The sequence below is a fragment of the Panthera leo genome, chromosome F2, assembly GCF_018350215.1.
Source record: "Panthera leo isolate Ple1 chromosome F2, P.leo_Ple1_pat1.1, whole genome shotgun sequence".
Lineage (NCBI taxonomy): Eukaryota > Metazoa > Chordata > Mammalia > Carnivora > Felidae > Panthera > Panthera leo.
Genome location: NC_056695.1, coordinates 51577068 through 51596124, shown reverse-complemented (window position 1 = coordinate 51596124; position 19057 = coordinate 51577068). Strand labels below are relative to the sequence as shown.

Here is a 19057-nt window from a genome sequence, read left to right as displayed (position 1 = left end):
TGATCCCCAGTTGAACCCTATATCCTATTTTAAAAGCCATCCTCATGGGGCGCCTGGGTGGCTCAGTTGGTTAAGCATCTGACTTCGGCTCAGGTCATGATCTCACAGTCCATGGGTTTGAGCCCTGCATCAGGCTCTGTGCTGACAGCTCAGAGCCTGGAGCCTGCATTGGGTTCTGTGTGAACCCTCCCTCCTTGCCCCTCCCCTGCTCATGCTCTGTCTTGCATGGTCTCTCTCAAAAAATAAATAAATAAAAGCTATCCCTGCAGCCTTTTCTATCTTTGTAAATAACAACCCCATTCACCCTGATATTCAAATTTGAAATTCAAGTTATCCTAGAAGCCTCCAACAAAACATAATGTCAGTTTTAAGAACTAATTTTTTTCTTTGTATCAAGAGTCAATTCCTCACCGAATTGTTGATTTTGTTGACTTTCTCAGGTCTAGCTTCCCTCATGTACTTAAATTTTAGTTTTAGGCTCCTCTTGAGAGGGAACTTTTAGGTTTTTCACATTTTTCTTACTTTTTCCATCTCTGTAGTGTGTCTTCTCTTTCCATCCAGTTATTTTGTGCTTATCTCTACAAGCCCTCTGAGACTCCCAATCTGGAAAAAAGTCTTTTTAAAGTTTATTTATTTACTTTGAGAGAGAGAGAGCACATGCGCTAACAGGGGAGAGGCAGAGAGAAGGACAGAGAGAATCCCAAGCAGGCTCCAGGCTCAGTGCAGTGCCTGACCCAGGGCTCGATCCCATGACCCTGGGATCATGACCTGAGCCGATATCAAGAGTCAGACACTTAACCGACTGAGCCACCCAGGCGCCCCCAGACAAAAGTCTTATATGGGTGGCTCCTAGCCCATGCTGTCAGTGGGTACAAAAATAGATCAGAATAACAAATAAAGGGGTGGCTTCTCCTAGGCCCAGGCTGCAAGCCTTCCTCTTTTTCCTCTGGCTTCTGAAGCTTGCTAGTGCCACCACCTGGGGTGGGCAGCATCACAGCTTTTTCCAGCCTCCTTTCATAGTTGGGAACCCCTGCTTAGGTCAAGTTCAAAGAAGTGAAGGGATCTATTCCCCTGCCATTTAAACAAACATTTCTATTTGAGAATAGTTTTTATATTTACCAAACTGTGCTAAGATAGTCTAGAATTCTCATATACCCCACCATCCAATTTTCCCAATGATTAACATCATATATCAGATATCACGTTTGTTATAATTAATGAATCAGTAATGATATATTTCTGCTAGCCGAAGTCCATACCTCATCTAAATTTCCTTACCTTTTACCTACTGTCCTTTTTCTGTTCCAGGATCCCACCCAGGATCCTGCATTGCATTTACTGGTCATGTTCTCTTGAGTTCTACTTGCCTGTCACAGTTCATAGGGTCCTACTAGTCCTAGTCCCCCTACTGAAATTGAGCACTTCTTGGCTGTCCCTATTTCTGAACCAGAGCTCAAAAGGCCCAGGGCTTCAATGTTCATATATTGTTATGTGTTTTTACCCCCTTTTCTGGCCCATATAGATATCCATTCTGTTTACAAAAGAAGATATATCTTCTTAATTGAAAAATGTTAGCTGTTGTTTCAGGTATTTACAACCTGAAACTACAGGGGCACCTGGGTGGCTCAGTCATTTAAGTGTTGGCTCAGGTCATGATCTCACAGTTTGTGGGTTCAAGCCCCACATCGGGCTCTGTGCTGACAGCTTAGAGTCTGGGGCCTGCTTCGGATTCTGTGTCTCCCTCTCTCTCTGCCTCTCCCCACTCACGCTCTGTCTCTGTCTCAAAAATAAATAAACCTTAAAAAAAATTTTTTTAAATCTGAAACTATAGTATGAACTGGAAAATCTTCCTTCTTCATTTCTAGTTGATCATCAATTCCTTTAGATTTCTAGATCATCTCTCTGTAATTCTTTCTTGTCCCATTGCTTCTGCCTTACTTTAGGCTCTCACCACTTTTTATTATTTTGATACTTTGCTTTGTATCTAATATTCACTGTGTGCCTACTCTGAGCCAGTATCTATTAAGCAATCTGTACACATTATCTCATGCAAACCTTATTACAAACCTAAGTGGTACATGGTAATATTTTCACTTCCCAAATGAAAACCAGAAGTTCAGAGAAGTGATTTGTCCAAAGTCACAGAGCTACCCAGAACGGCCAAGCTAGGATCTAAACCCTATGTAATCCCAGAGCCAAAGCTCCTAAACAGTACACCATATTATGTATTCAGCCCTTACACCATTTGTTTGAAAGACTTTTCTGCCTCTAGGCATATATATCCCCAACCTATTCTCCATATGGTGCTTGAAACGTCTCTCTATAAAGAGACTTTATCAAGGCATTTCCCTAGTCAAAACCCTTCAACAATTCCCAATGCTTAAGATTAAGTCCAAATTCCATAGTACAGCACACAAGACCCCCATTTATTCAGCCTCTCATCTTTCTGAAGCCTCATTTCCAACTATTGGCACTTGTCAGTGGTGCTCAATCACTTACTAAGTAAATGAATGAACAAGCATTCTTAAAACTGCATATTGAAGTTCAGATAGGCTTATACAGGAGTGGAGGTAAAAAATAAATGAGAGCATGACAAGAGGGAATTTTTATTTATATTTCTCTCTTTTTTATTTAAATGCATGTTTTTGGCTATACCCTCCCCATCCCATTCACCTTATGTGTATTTACAAGAATGTTTTGCACGTCACAAAAGATCTGTAATTTGACAGTTATTTAAAGCAGGAAGTGAAACTCTATAGCTCCAAACAGCATTCTAGATATCCTGTTTCTCAGAGTAAATATTATTCTCCTGCTTTTGCTACATCTTGACTCACTTGAAATAGTACTTGAAAAAGACTTCAAAGACACTTAAACTACCTAATTGGAAAGGGAATTATTTTGAATTGGTCTATAAAACACTCAATAAACAGTCCTAACATTCAACTCTCCATGAGCACCTATGATGTTTTAGCTCCAATATACTATTGACAATACTTTTTGTCTCCTATGGCTTCAAGAACTACGAGATGAAATCAATGTCCTTTCTATCAGCTTATTAAAATTTAAGCAACACATAAAGTCCAAGGATCCTTGAGTACAAATGCTAGCAAACAAAATATTGTAATGCAGTAGATGGGCAGGCACTATTTAAAGTCTCACCGATTTCTCTGATGATGGGCTATTTTCCATATACTGAATGTGTAATGTTTTTAATATTTATAACACAGTTCTTTTAAATTAAACATATATCAGTTCTTTCCACAAGACAAAATGTACCGGAAGACTTAAGACTCAAATTTATGAAAGACGTTTACCAAATAAATGACCAAATAGAATAGAGAAAATGGGATGCTGAGGTTCACTGGCCATGATTACAGGGACAACATGGGCTTTCTCTCCCAGGAAGCATCCATCTAAATTACTAAAAACTTATTCATATAATATTTTGAAGTTATTTAACTTTAACATACATAGTAACATGAAATAGGTTAATTAAGAGATAATATTACTTTAAAACCACCTCATTTGATTCCTCTTAGTAGGTATTTTTACCCAGTAAAAAGCTGTTTCTTAAGCTAATGTCTTCAACATAGTATTTTCTGTACCCTGAACTCATGTTTCCAGTTCAAATCCATGTATCTTTTTATTCATAGATTGTACTAACACAAAGGCTTTTAATCTCATAGTTTCTCCAACTGATCTCAAAGTTTGCATTAGTGAAGTTTAAAAAATGCTCAGTAAAGGCCTGGCTTGCATGGAGAAGTGTATGTGCTTTGCTGTAAATCTATTACAAATGGTCACCGAAACATTTATAATTGAGTTGTTCAAAGTAATTAACTGTAGTCAAAGTAGTTTCAAAATATCTGGCAGAAATAGCAATGGAAGCCTTCCCCTCAATTGTGCCTGGCTTTTAACTATTTTTATTCTTCTAAGTAATATTTTTTTGGTCAGAGTTGTGAACATGGTCACCATTTCACTGAGGAACATAAATCCTGATTTTTTTTTTTTTTTAATGTGTGAAGAAATGTCTTTAGTATGAATTGGGAAGAAAAGCCAACTTAAAAATAATCAGGAGATACCAACAACTTTCTTTCTGAATGTGTGAAAAATCCTTGGAAGCTCTTTAAATTCATACTGTTTAAAAAAAATGGAAATACTGGGGAAATTAGGACACATATTTTACTGTTCAAATTGACATTAATTCTACCATTAAATGTTTACAATAAAGTGGTCTTTCTTAATCATCTGTTATTTTCTTCCCCTAGTCATGGTTCAGTGAGACGAAACATTCCTACAAGTGTTGGTAAGTGGAAAGGGCAAGTTTTGATTGCCTACAGTGCTAAAGGGCTTATTTTAATAGGGATTTAGCAAATTTCAAACAGGATCATGAATATTTCTCAACCATGACACAATGTCCATTTTAATTATTCCACAATTCTAACTAGTTTTAATTAGGCTGTTTAGAAATCATTAAGTAAATTGACAGGTATAATTTGTTTTTAGTAAGTTATAAGACTATTAGCTGCAACTCAAACACCTTTCTGTGAAAATTAATTAAAGGAAACCTCATTTAAAATGGAATCAGAAGGCCAGCAGGGGGAGCGCTCACGCCTTATCACTAGTCTTTAATTACAGACCCAACAGGAAGCGACACACCTTGCCAAACCACACTACTCTACCCCCTCCCTTCTTCCTGCCACCAGCCCAGCCAGTGAGAGGCTGTCACAACTCAACCAATAAAAGACCACTATACTTCTAACTCCCAGTTTACACCAGTGGACTTTTTATCACAGTGCTCCCAACCCTCTGGATTTCCTCTGTAAAAGAGCATCCCTCTCCTTTACCTCTGGTCTTCTACGTTTTTGCCTTAGCTTGCTTGTCCTGAATTGCAGTTCTCTGCTATTCCCGAATCAACATATTTTTAAAATAACTGAAAGTTATTTAAGTTGTTATAAATAACAAAAAGTTATAAAGTTGTTTAAGGTTAACAATACCAATACAAGCTACTCAGGGAAACCTCAGCTTTATTGACATTTTGTAATCCATTTATCACAACCGTGATTAAGCTGTGTTTCTTGGTCCTGACTTGATTACTTCTGACACAGAACAATCACAGAATTAGAGCAAAAAAAAAGAATAAGGCAAATGTACAAAATATGGTGCTAACCCAGGAAAATTAGAGTTGGCAAGCTTATCTGCCACATTATGGGTACTACCAATCTAAAGGGATATCAAACAAACATTTTTCTTCCTTCTGAGTACATACTGCTTCTTAGTAAGGTTTAAAATTGTATAAATATGTAGTAAAAAAAATATCTAATTTCTCTAGGAAGACATAAAGCTTTCATATTTATTCTAGAGTTGAAAAGAAGTTTCTGCTGGTGGGTTCTCCTAGCCTTCATGTTTGAAAGTGGGTTTTAAATGGAATGGATTATAAAAATGACATAAAATAAAAACCCAATTAAATACCTCTTCAACACATACACACAGACACAGATGCATATATTGAGTCCTTAGGTCTATTTATCGCACGAAAGAACAAAAAATTGAACTTGGATTCTCAATATCCTTAAATTCACTATCTTAATAAAATTGCACATTCGTATGCAATATTTATAAAAAATAAAAGAAACAACACTTCTACACATGTGGTGGTCCTCAAAATTTGTGAAAAGCCCAGGTCAATTTGGGAAATTTCAGTTTCATGTATCACAAGGAACCTCAGCAATGGAATAATTTTCCCTAAAGACTCTTGTGACTCAGAAAATACAAGAAGTCATCAAACTGTCAGAACAGACTTCAAAACAAAGCCATTTTTCTCAAGAACATGATTTAATTTGAACCCTGAGAACAGTTATCCATTTTAGTTTCTGTGCCTATAGACAGTGACCCGTATGTCAAGATGGTTCTGCTGATTAAATCACAGAGACTTTCTGCTTTTGCATGAAGATTCTTCTAGCTTGGAGAGAAGGTTCTGGTTTAGGGGTGACCTACTTTCATGCTGCAGAATGTGTTACCTCTAGGAAGATTACTCTTTCCCATTTTTTTTCTCTCCTGTTACAGTGTTTTCACTTTAGAGTTGCTCTTTTTTATTCTTATAATTAAAAAGTCTGGCTTCAAAATGAGAGGCATACAAGTTATATGATATTTTAAAATGCTTAGTGTACTGCAATTAAAAAGCAGTTAAAATATGCATCTTGCTTTTCTCTTTTTAGAGTTTCCAAACTAGTTATTACTGTTTTAATTTTGCCAACTACTCAAAAGAATTCCCAGGGAACCCCTAATTCTGCAGGCTCTCTTTCTAATACGTAAGCAGCCCAGGGTTAGTAAGATACAAATTTATATTTAACTGTGCTTCATTAAGTTTGCAATATTGAAGGCATTCTATCTTTAAGGCAGGGCAAAAGACAAGAACACTTGTCTTTTCAGAGTTTCAGAGTTTACAATTTCACAGACCAGTAAAATTTCAAAGGACTATTCTGGTGGACATTTCCCAATTTATTTTTGATAAGCAATGAGATTTAAAAAGAACAAATCTTATTTAAAAAGCCTACCAAACCAAAACATATACTATGCCATCATTTCACAAAAAGGCAGTTCATTTTAATGAAGGGAAGGAGGCAGGAAAGAAAGAAAAGGAAAAGGAAAAAAAGAAAGGAAAGAAGGGGGAAAAGGAAGAAAGGAGGAAGGAAAAGAGGAGTAAGAGAAAAGAAGGAAAGAACAGTCAGTTTAGTTGAATAAATTTAATTTCATGAAAAAACTAATACTCTTTCTTAATGGTCTGTTTCACCATCAATGGTATGGACTTGCATTGGGAAACCACTCACTGAGATCTCGGTCAATGATGTTATTTCATTTTTGTTTCGCTTCTGAGAAAAGAATGTGATCTGAAAATGTACAGAGGCCAAGGTCTTTACTGTTAGTCATCCATCTATGTAGATTCTTTCCTTGGTTTCGCACTATACAAAATGTGATCATGAATAAATCATTCAACTTTCAGAGACTTAATTGCACAGAATGCTGCACGGTGGTCAGAATATTTATATATATATATATACACATATATATATATATACACGTATATATATACACGTATATATATATATATATATGTGTGTGTGTGTGTGTATATATATATATATATATATATATATATATATTCCACGTACCCTTTAAGAATGTTACAAGCAAACACTGAATTCAATGAGTATTTGTTAGAGACCTAAAACACTGATAATGTGTATGTTAAAATGCTTTGAAATCTATTCATGTTGATCAGATTTGGGGAAAGTGTGGCCAGTTATGAGGGAAGTTTCGGTTGAATCCCAACACTATTCTAGGGAGAAAGAGGAGCTAACATAAAGCCCCGGGTATAGCATACATAAGAACACCTTTGGTAAATCATAAGGAATTTGGCTTAGCTAGGGTATAGGGCTGGGGTCTGAGATAAAGCTGGAGAGCACATAGGAGCAGAAAGGAAAGGTCTGTAGAGCAACAATCCTATGTTCTGGGGCGGGGCGGGGGGGGGAGGGAAGGAACCACTGCAGGTTTTTTTTTTAAGCAGGACATATAAGGTGACCAGATCTACAAGGATCAAAAGACGATAGGCTTGCGTCACATAAATTCCAGGTTAAGCTTCACATCTTGGCCCAGGGATTACTTGTGCGGGCTGTATCCTTGATGCACAGCAACAGTAACAAGTTAACACTGATTGAGAACTTCCCAATTCTAGGCACTAGGATGAGCACTTTACGTAGATCATTTCACTTATTCCTCACCACAGCCCTTTCAGTAAACGCCAGTTTTATTTCCTCTTGTAAGTGAAGATGCTGGGCTCTGAGATTCCAAGTACCTTGTTTATGGTCATACATATAGCACGGGGAATGGGATTCCAACTTAGACATCAATTCCAGAGGCCAAGTTTATCACCATTGATTGTTGCTCATTTGAGCAAAAGAAGGCGCTCTTAATAAACACAGGGAATGATTACACCTCAGCCTTCCTGACATTGATAACAATCATTTAGGATCTTTGAGCGTTGGTCTTTTCCCTCTAGGCAAACTGACTTCTGAACCATTCTAAAGAGGTTACAGCTATACGTTAAGAAATAAACAAAAAGCAAACATTCCGGTAACATATAAGAAAACGTGTTACATTCTTTATGTAATTTCAATATTCTATACTACAGCTTAATCCACATGTTTTGTTCTTTTCTTGATAGAAATGAAAATCCATCTGGACACCACTTCTTTAAACAATGCCAGGCAGCTTGAGGAGCATTACATTTCCCCTCAATCATGTTCTTCTTCATGCTGCAAATGTCAATTCCATTAGTCTTTTCAAAACCTAATTCTGTGCAAGGAAAGCAAAAATGCTTTGAAAAATCTGTTATGAACACATCTAATGTCCTGTAATTGACACCATCCTAAGTGATTTCTTAGGACCGTATAAGTCATCTGACAAAATTCATCAAATAAAAATTATATGAGATTTAAACATTTTATAGAGTAACTTTTCTATCACCTTTCTCCCTTGTTTTGTTTGTTTTTTTTTCCTTTAAATACTCCTCATTCCTGGGGCGCCTGGGTGGCTCAGTTGGTTGGGCATCTGGCTTCGGTTCAGGTCATGTTCTCACAGTTTGTGTGTTCGAGCCCAGCGTTGGGCTCTGTGCTGACAGCTCAGAGCCTGGAGCCTGTTTCAGATTCTGTGTCTCCCTCTCTCTCTGCTCCTCCCCCACTCGTGCTCTGTCTCTCTCTCTCTCAAAAATAAATAAAACATTAAAAAAAAACTTTAAATACTCCTCATTCCTTGGCAATGTGCTAGATACCTGACTGTTTATAGCCTATCTTCCCCACTAGAATATAAGCACCTAAGTTCATGGACTTGGTCTTGTTTACTGTTGTATTAACAGAATTTCGGATAAGACCTGGCATGTAGTGAGCATTCACTAAATATTTATTGACTTAATAAATGAATAGATTCATAAATGAACATATTTTCATACGTGGAAGAGTCTGAATTATACACATCCCTCACATAAATCCAGAACTCACTCATCTGAATATAAGTGAAAAGTACTGTGTAAAAAACATTGACTAACTCATCATAGGGGGTATCTTGCAAAGAGGAGGTGTTCCGGTGACATTAATACAGACAGAATAAAAGGCAGAGACTGAGTCATGAGAGTAAACGGGAGATTAAAGAAGGTGAGCAGGCTGTCAGTTCACATGACAAGGTAAGGACCTGATAGTGAGAGGTCTCAAGGGAGGGAAAGCTCCAGAGGTATTATTCATCAGGACACCTGAGAGCCAAGGAGCCTCCTTATTGGATCTGCTTGGAAGCTCTGTTGAGCCAGAAACCTGAGAAGGCTAAGTTCCACCCTGGTCTGCCTTCTCTGTGAAGTTGCACAGAGCATTAGCATAAGTAATAAAAGAGGGCTCTGATAACTCTAAGATAGATAGATAGATAGATAGATAGATAGATAGATAGATAGATAAAATGGAAAGGCTGTATTATCTGATTCACCATTCTTCCAAGCAGATGTTCCTGAAGCCTCCGAAGCTCTTCCTTAAACTGAACTCTTAGCCAATTTCCTTCCCTCCTCCTCCACTAGCAAGGGCAAAGTTACTCCTCACAACCTCCACTAGGACCACGTTTTCCCTCCTCTTTACCGCCCCCAAAGTTTATTTAGCACTTACTCTGCACCTCACACTGTACTCAGTACTCAGACTACTGAAATTAATGGCATCATTCCCTCCCCATAGGAATTGATAAAGGGGACAAGTGCGTGCCAGATGCTAAGGGAGCTTAAACACAAGGAGGGCAAGAGGTGATAAAAGGCGACTGTATCTATGGAGCTAGTGAAGAGTCCATGAGAGTCCTTACAATCTGGTGCAATTTCTCCATCTTTTGGATTCCACAGCACTTTGAGTGAGCCTCCCCTAGCCTCTGCTGCTCCCCACTCATCCCCCCACCACACACACAATGTCATTAGGGCATCTGTCTTGAATTCTACTCACTGGTATACCCATTTTTACCAGGCACTCTCCTCTCCCACCCATTTGATGACTGTCTTGAAAGCAGGGCTCTCTGTTTTACTTTTCTTTCTATTCTCATCAGCACTGCCTGTAAGGTTTTCACAGAGGAGGGACTGATCAGGGGCTCATCAGCATTTGGTGTTTCATGAATGACTGACTGTGAGGACAGCCAGTCAAGAGTTGTTTTATTTTATAAATGTCAAGGAAGTTGTCAGAATGGGAAGACATCAGCACCTTTTACTAACAATCACAGAAGGTGGAAAAAGAGGTACAGATTCTAGCTCTAGATTCTAAAGCAAGGAACAAATACTACATAGAATTATACAGATTCACCTTGGGAACAATGGGGCATTTTTGGATCCTGCGTGTAGTGTCTTCTTTACTACCTCTATGCCTAATCTACAATTCTTTCACAAGTCCTTACATATGGTTCTCTGAATTAAAGGTATCAAATAAAAAGCACATTACAAATATCTGAGTCTACTATTTGGTTTTGTCTTCTGTCTACCTGGGACGATGACAAGAATGTCATAGAGTGCCAATGTCAAAGAATGCCAAACTCCAGGAGTTTTATCTAGCAGAAACAATGGAGTAGTGACAAATTTTATTCTATTTTCATTTATTAACCCACCAATTTAGTGCTGGATCATTCTAGTTCTAATTAATCCTATCATTTAAAAATAATAACATAATTTTAAGTATTTGAAGGACTTCAAATATCCAGTCCAGTGATTTTTCAAACTGTAGATCACAATTGATTAATTATTTAATTGCTTCAGTGAGTTGACAGAGCATTAGGATAGGATAAAAATCAGAACAGATAGTGACAGAATTTTTTTTTATAATGTTTTTATTTATTTTTGAGACAGAGAGAGACAGAGCATGAGCAGAGGAGGGGCAGAGAGAGACGGAGACACAGAATCCGAAGCAGGCTCCAGCCTCTCAGCTGTCAGCACAGAGCCCAACGCGGGGCTCGAACTCACAGACCGTGAGATCGTGACCTGAGCCGAAGTCGGACGCTTAACTGACTGAGCCACCCAGGCGCCCCATGACAGAAATGTTTTAAGGAAGTTTTGCTTAAGCTGTGCTGGTAGTTGAGTATATAGTGCTATATACTGGGTAAGTGGTATAAAATATGTTAGGCAGAATACTAAGAGGGTCCACAAATTCTTCATCCTTCTGATCTTTTTTTTTTTTTTTTTTTCAACCCTCTGATCTATATGCATGCATAATCCCTGGGACTGTGAATATGATGGACATGACTCTCATAATTAGGTTCTGCTGATTTTCAGACAGGGAGATCATCTGGGTGGGCCTGATCTAATTACCTGAGCCCTTTAAAATCAGAGAGCTTTCTTGGCTAGCCCCAGGAGACGTAGTCAAAGATTCAGATGAAAAGGATCTGAAGCACAGTTACTGGCTTGAGGATGGAGGAGACCACATGGCAAAGAAAGAGAGTGGCCTCCAAAGCTGAGTGTGGCCCTCACCTGACAGCCAGGAAAGAAATGGGGACTTCAGTCCTACAACTGCAAGGAACGACATTCTGCGATAAGGAGAATGAATGTGGGAGCATTTCTTTCCCTAGTTGAGCCTCCAGATGAGAACTCAGTCCACCTAGCACCTTGATTTTAGCCTTGTAATGTACTGGGAAGAGAACCAAGCCATGCTATGTAGAATTCTGACCTACATAACTGTGGGCTGCTAAATGGGCATTGTTTTAAAGAGCTGTGTTTGTGGCAATTCGTTTCACAGCAAGAAAAACTTACATAGTACTTCATGTAGCCAGTTATGATAATAAAAAGAGAGTACGAGACAAAAGATACTTAGACACTGATCTGATCTAAATCTTTCATTCTACAGATTTGAAAAAATTAAGGTCCAGAGATGGCAAATAACTGCAAGATTATACAGTTAGTGACAGAAGCAGGGCAGAAAAAGCTCTTTCCTTACATGGTCCTGATATTGTGATTACTTTCCTTTTCATTTATGTGAAGATTCATATATTTTACATCAATAGAGAATAGCTTTTCCCCTACTTATTACAAAACAAAGAATTGTTATTATACTTCTTATAAGAAGGGTTAATTCTCTTATAAAAAATGAGTTTATGCTGTGTCATTTTTTTTGCTGCTATATTAGGTTTAATATGTTTCTATTGTTAGGAATAATTGAGGACCTGAAACTATTGTCTATACAAGAAGACTAGAATATCTTTCTTAGAGTTCTCACAACAGAAAATAGATCCTATACATCAGTTCATGAAGAATAACAGCTGTGAGGTCAAAACTAATTTCTAGAGAAACCCACTGTACCACCCACCCACTAAAAGACATTTAAATAACTTCAAAATGTTCTATTTTTTTAATTTTAAAATCCTTTAATCCCCAGAATCATCACTTGCAATTAAATATAGTATTTCACTTAAATACAGTACTGCTTTCACTGCAAAATTTAAATGTAGTACTCAACTTGGCCACATGAGGGCTCCTAGGTTTTGTTTTGGGGTTTTTTTTTCAGTTCAGTGAACCATAAATTGAGACATCGAAAGATAGCTTTCAATGAAAGGGCACATTGGCTGGAGGACGCGTTAGTTGGCATGGTTTCCTTAAATGAGATTATCTGAGAATTGAAGTAAAAATATTACCCCACTGTATTACCCATAGAAACTCCTTTGGCTCACCTCTGCAGGTATCCTTCTGAATAACACAGAAGCCGATTCTGAAGTGTCACAAGGTTAATTTCATTTGCAGAGTCTGCTATCTCTTACTCATGGCTCCTTAACTTCTCTCAGGCTCTATCCCTCATCTATGAAAATAAAGACTGTAACACCTACCTAACAATCTTCACTTGTACCTGGTATATGGCATTACCAATTAGTGGTAGTTTTAGTTGTTGTTATTACTAACACATGTATTAAGGAATACTGAAATATACTTGTTTTGTGAAATAATCTTTCAATACAGATGATCACATAGTTGCTAATATTTCGGCCTTGAAAATAATAGCTGTGGGTCCACATTAGTAGAAGGGTTATATGAACACATTAAGTTTATAATTCAGCTATCTGTTTTAACATAATAGACATGCCATTGGCATGGATTATGAATCAAATTGTTGAAAATCCAATAATTAAATATTCACTAGTGGTAGGGCTATTTAAAGATCATTCACAGTTCATCTTTCTGCAATCCAAACTCACCATTTAGACTTCTATTTTCTAGGTTCGTCTCTTTATTCATGTGGCCAAACTGGTCATTGTTTCTCCCTCATTTTCTCATCTTTAAGGCATATTTGGTTTATACAATAAACTTTATTTTCTGAAGGCAAAATACTGTTTCTTCTTATCCAGTTAATAAGTCAGAGAAGCAATAGAAGGTGGTGGACATGTTGAAGGACGGGAGGAGAGGACATTGGAAAATAGAGACGCAGTAAACTTTACGGGCTTTTCTAGTTGACTGATTTTTAGAAACATGCTACTGTAAGTTTTAAAAATGTAAACCTGCACTTGTTGCCACTGTCTTATATCAATTCTTGTTACTTGACTACTGATATCCTCAAAGACACCATGCCTGCTATCTCTTGAAAAATAAGACTCGAACATCTTCATCTGAGAATAGGGCACTTGAGAGTAGATACAGGAAGAGGACATAGAGTGGTAGAAGGGGAAAGCATGGTTTTAGTTGCCATATCCTGAAATAGTACTAGACCAACACGGAAGCATGTCTTCAAGCTTGAAGGATACAACCTAACCCAAAGACATAGGAAAGTGACTTGACAAAGTCACCCAGAAAATTGATGTGGGAGTCAGAACTAGAATCCGGTCTTCTGGTTGTGATCTCTAGAGAAGAACCCTGAAGTATCTGAGAAAAACATTTCAAACATCCCATATTGGGGTAGTTAGGGTGGTGGATACCAAATAAAATGTGACCCCTTTGATGTAGCTTTGGTAAACCCATTAAGCCATAGTTTCTACTTCTAAGGCTTTTGGATATGACCAAATATCTCTAGAATGAAATAATAAAGCAAGGCCAAGCATCCACCTCCTCTTCCTGGGTAGATTTATCTCCCCTATGCATCATCCTCCACCATATATGATATACTGAGCAACTTTTGTCTCAAATAGACCTAAAACACTGAAAATTGTTATTAGAAAGCAAGGCCAAAGACATAATGGACAAATATTGGTATATAAAAGTTGATAATTCAACTTATTTACTTAAAATCCCAATTAAGTGATAAAGTTCAAAATTACAGGATATTATTTTATACAGGAAAACAGGCCCATAATGCCTGCAAGACTCTATCCATAGCTGACGACTTTCTTAGATGATGGGTTCTATACGGGATTCAGTCCCTCCAAAGTGAAGTACTGTGCAAGGCCAATTTGCCTTCCCTCAGACTCTGTTTTCCTAATGGCTTTGTTAGTCACAGGGTGACATCAACCACTGCCTTAACAACCTGACAGAACAGGGTCAGGGACTTGAGAGCCTGGAGGGAAAATGAAACGAACAAAATCAAACAAAAAATGGCTCCAGCTGAAAAATGGCAAAAATGAAAATGGTAGCACATAAGCTTAAAAATTGGAAAACTATATATACATAAAATTAACTCCTCTGGAAGGTCCTTAAGCCTCCTCTCGTATTTAAATCTGTTGAAGGTTTTCAGTGTTTTTCAATTTCCACATTCAATGGAAATGACCACACAAACCATCAGAACGATATACGCTCATATAAACAAGCACAGACCCACGTGTTCACAGTGCTGTTCAGACACACGTCACCTATTCACATGCATAGAATGTCTGGTGCTCACCAATGGTGTAGAACCTCTTCAGTTCACTCCTCCGAGAAGGATGCTTCTGGGTATTGGCCGCATTGTTCTGCTCTTCTTCAATGATGGGTGTCTTGGGTGCGGGGGGCTTACTCGCTTGCGGCATTGGCTTTCCTGCACCAGCCAAAGGGTTGAACCCTGGAGCGGTAATATCCACCGACTGGGACTTTTTCTTCAACCTACAGGTAAAGAATACCACAGGCTGTGATTACTGACCCAGCAGACACTTGTTTCAACTTTATCTCCATCATAATTCTTTTTTTTTTTTCTAATATGAAATTTATGGTCGAAATGGCTTCCATATAACACCCAGTGCTCATCCCAACAGGTGCCCTCCTCAATGCATAATTCTTTTTTCAATAACTGAGTTAATATCAGCCCAGAAACAGAAGAAGATTTATTCAGAAATTATAGACTTTCCCTATAGTATTTTAAATTCTTCAAATATTTGTGAAACTAGTTGGGGAAAAAAAAATCTACCTAATCATTTTTAAAGGTTTCATTAAAAAGTATTAGAATGCAGATGTGAAAGGACTTTTTTTTTTCCTAATAGCAAACTAAAATGTGGTGTTGGACAAAGATAATGCATTTGGCTATTGCTTTTAGTTTTGAAAGGAGTATTTTTAAAGCTATAGTAAAACACTAGTTAGAAATAAATAATTGCAACCCAGAAAAAGATAATGAAATGACTATTTGGGTAACTAGACGCTGTCAGTGTTTTTCTGTTTAATCTGTAATAGCATCTTAGCTGTAAAAATTACAGAGTTCACATTATTTCTGCAGACACTGTCATGCATTGTTCACTTCTACATTTTAGAGAGCTGACATCAGAACTAACATGGAAAGCAAAAAGCTATCTGTAAAACATTTTCCCCACTCATGCATATAGAATGTTTCTCTTGATATAAAAGTTCCTGATAAACGATAGGAGTTAAATTCAAATACTTCAAGCTACACAATTTTATATTTGTAATTGTAACTGAACCCTAAGCCTAGCTTATTCTTGGCTCCTGGTACTTCCAGAGGCTACTGTTAAGTGTCATTTTTCAAGTCTAAATTCCCTACAGAAAACAAGTTGGCAGTTTTCTTTTCTTTTTAATTTTTTAAATGTTTACCTATTTTGAGAGAGAGAGAGAGAGAGAGAGAGAGAGCAAGTGCACACAAGTGGGGGAGGGGCAGAGAGAGAGGGAGACACAGAATCCGAAGCAGCCTCCAGACTCTGAGCTGTCAGCACAGAGCCAGTGTGGGACTCAAACTCGTGAACCACGAGATCGAGAACTGAGCCCAAGTCGGATGCTCAACCGACTGAGCCACCCAGGTGCCCCAGCAGTTTTCTTTATCAGTTAAATAATCACACCTGAAAATTTGTAATTTCCTAAAGGTTTCCTACATCCTCATACATCTAGGCTTTATTTAGTTTTTTTTTTTTTTTTTTTTTCAGTACATTCTTCTATATTCAGTCCTACTGTCAGATCCTGCTCATGTTTCTAGACTCAGCTTAAAAATGGCCTCCTCTGGGAAGCTTCCCATGACATGGACCTTGGTAATCTCACATCATTCCACAGAGGGAGTTATTCATTATTAACTCTCAAGAAGCTTCCATTAAATTGAACTTACCAGAGCAGAGGATTTGTTAAAGGAATAAATGTATCAATTAGTAAAAGATTCATTAATGAAAGCAGTGTTTATTAAATTTTGGTAGTTTCACCATCATCCGTATGATTTCTGCCATTCCCACATACCACCTACTTAATATTCATGAAAATTGAACGCTTTATCCAAACTGCCAGGAAATATGTTAAAAAGTGCTCAACAGCATTAGACATGAGAAACATAAATTAAGACCAAATCGCACTCACAGCACACCCATCACAATGGTTACAATGTGAAAGACATGATATTAATTGTGATGGTGAGGAACAACCGGAATTCTCCAACATGGTGAGAGTGTAAAACGGTACGACCAATTTGGACAAGTGTCTGGCAATATCTGCTTAGCTGAAGTATACAGCTTCTGACTCATCAATTCTACTCCTAGGATATGTCCTATACTACGTGTTCACCCAAGGGCACAGTCAAGAATGTTCATGGAGGCACTACTTGTAATAATGCCCCAATATCCAACAAAACCCAAACGTCTACTAACAGAAAAGGGTAAATGAACTGTGATAATACCTGTAAAATGAAACTTTATGCAGCAATGGAAATGAATGAACTACAACTACTTGCAACACGTTGGAGAGTTTTCACAAAAATAGTGCTTGGCAAAAGAAGCCTGGTACGAGGGGCATCTGGGTGGCTCAGTCGGTTAAGCATTCCACTTCGGCTCAGGTCATGATCCCACAGTCTGTGGGTTTAAGCCCCGCATCAGGCTCTGTGCTGACAGCTCAGAGCCTGAAGCCTGCTTCAGATTCTGTGTCTCCCACTCTCCCTGGCCATCCCCTGCTCACGCTCTGTCTCTCTCTTTCTCAAAAATAAATAAACATTGATTTTAAAAAAATATATTTAATAAAAAAAAAGAAGCCTGGTACCAAAGAATACATACTATATGATTCCATCATATAAAGTTCAAACAGAAGCAAAACCACCCCTGATATTAAAAGTGTGGGTAGGATAACCATTTGGAGTTATTACACTGATAGAGACACAACATGGGGAATATCGTCAATAATGTTGTAATAATGTTGTATGGTGACAGACAGTGACTACACTTATCATGGTGAGCACTGGGTAAGATACAGAATTGTTAAATCACTACATTATGCACCTAAAACTAAATAACACTGTATATCAACCATGCTATGAAAAACTATAATAAATTTTTAATGTCAATTTTCTACAGATCATCCTATAAACTTGATTTCAGAAATAAATTTCAAATTCACTCTAATGCAAGTTTTTAGGGGGAGAGGAGTAGGAATTTAAGGGAAAGGTGCTAAATTTTACAGAAGGAAAGCCAGTTATCTCTAGTTCTCAGAAAAGATTATTTTCAAAATGTAAATGTGACAAGTGTTATCTCCAATTCTCATAGACTATTTTTATCACCAGAAACCGTTTATAGTTTACATTCACCTGTTTCAGAATTGTTCAGTTACTAAAGTCTCATATTGTAGCATATCAGCAATGACAGCTTATAATTGATACAGTGCTAGATACTATTATTGATGAAGTTTTACATCACTTAAAAATGTCTTAGTGTACCACAAGCCCTTCTTACAGCCTCTTTGGAATGAGCAAAAGGACACAGTTCTGGGTTCCAAAGGCCAAAGGCAAGCACAAAATAGCCCTGTGGTGTTTTCCCTGTTCTTTCCCTGCCCTTCCTCAACAGACACTCTTCCCAATCAACACTTGAAGGGTGTCATGATCTCATTGTTATTGCTGGAGTCTGGAAAACTGCAAGTAGCTTTGTTGGCTCGCTTAAGAAAAGACTTCCATTTACACGTTTTTAGAAAGCAGAACTGTGTGGGTAATTGAATTACCCCTTTCAAGATTCTAAAAATGACTACTGTGATTGGCAAAGAAACCTGCAAACTGCTACCTTCAGTTTCCAAATTTCATGAAGGGAAGCCTTTCTCAATTTTTAACAATGTTCTAAATTAAATGTGTTACACAAATGTAAATAGCATAATGGAATATGTAGGTGTACATGAGATAAAATACTCATTGATATTAAACATTACAAATAGAGAACGAAAATAATCTCTTAATAGGCACCCAAAGAATCTTTGTTTAATGTGCTTTGTACTTCCAAAGGAAAATGAGTGCCGACATCTCGGATGGAGAAAAGGAAATGAGGAAAAGGAGCCATCCTTCTTGGCATGGCTCCCATAGGCAGACTATCTAGTGTTTCATAATCTTTGCCCCTTCTTGTTCCTGTTTTTTAGCAGAAAAGAACTATTCCTGTTTTTCACCGCATGTATTCAAATACATTTTTCAGCGAGGTAACAATGTTGGACACTTTTCTGAGACTCAGTTTTCTCATCTGCAAAATGGGGATAAAAAGGCCCAGAGGACTAAGTAAACACACTGTGAAAGTGCCTAGTGTATCACCTACACGGGATGTTCTCAATAAATGCAAGTTCCAGTCTCTTTGTAAGAGGACGTAGGGATGAGGGAATTTTGTTCTTCCAACTTTCAAGGGATGCTGTGGAAATTATACAACAGCTTCCCAAGATCCTTCGCTGCTGTAC

At 37.7% G+C, this 19057-nt stretch overlaps 1 protein-coding gene across 3 annotated transcripts in view; it reads right to left on the bottom strand.

Moving 5' to 3' along the window:
* The window catches only part of OXR1 (oxidation resistance 1), a 362974-nt gene that overhangs the window by 205949 nt on the left and 137968 nt on the right, over positions 1-19057 (bottom strand). For all 3 annotated transcript variants that reach the window (XM_042924407.1, XM_042924410.1, XM_042924409.1), the window contains exon 2: positions 14850-15046. In XM_042924407.1, the coding sequence (XP_042780341.1) occupies positions 14850-15046 (197 nt within the window). The remainder of the gene's footprint in view (positions 1-14849; positions 15047-19057) is intronic.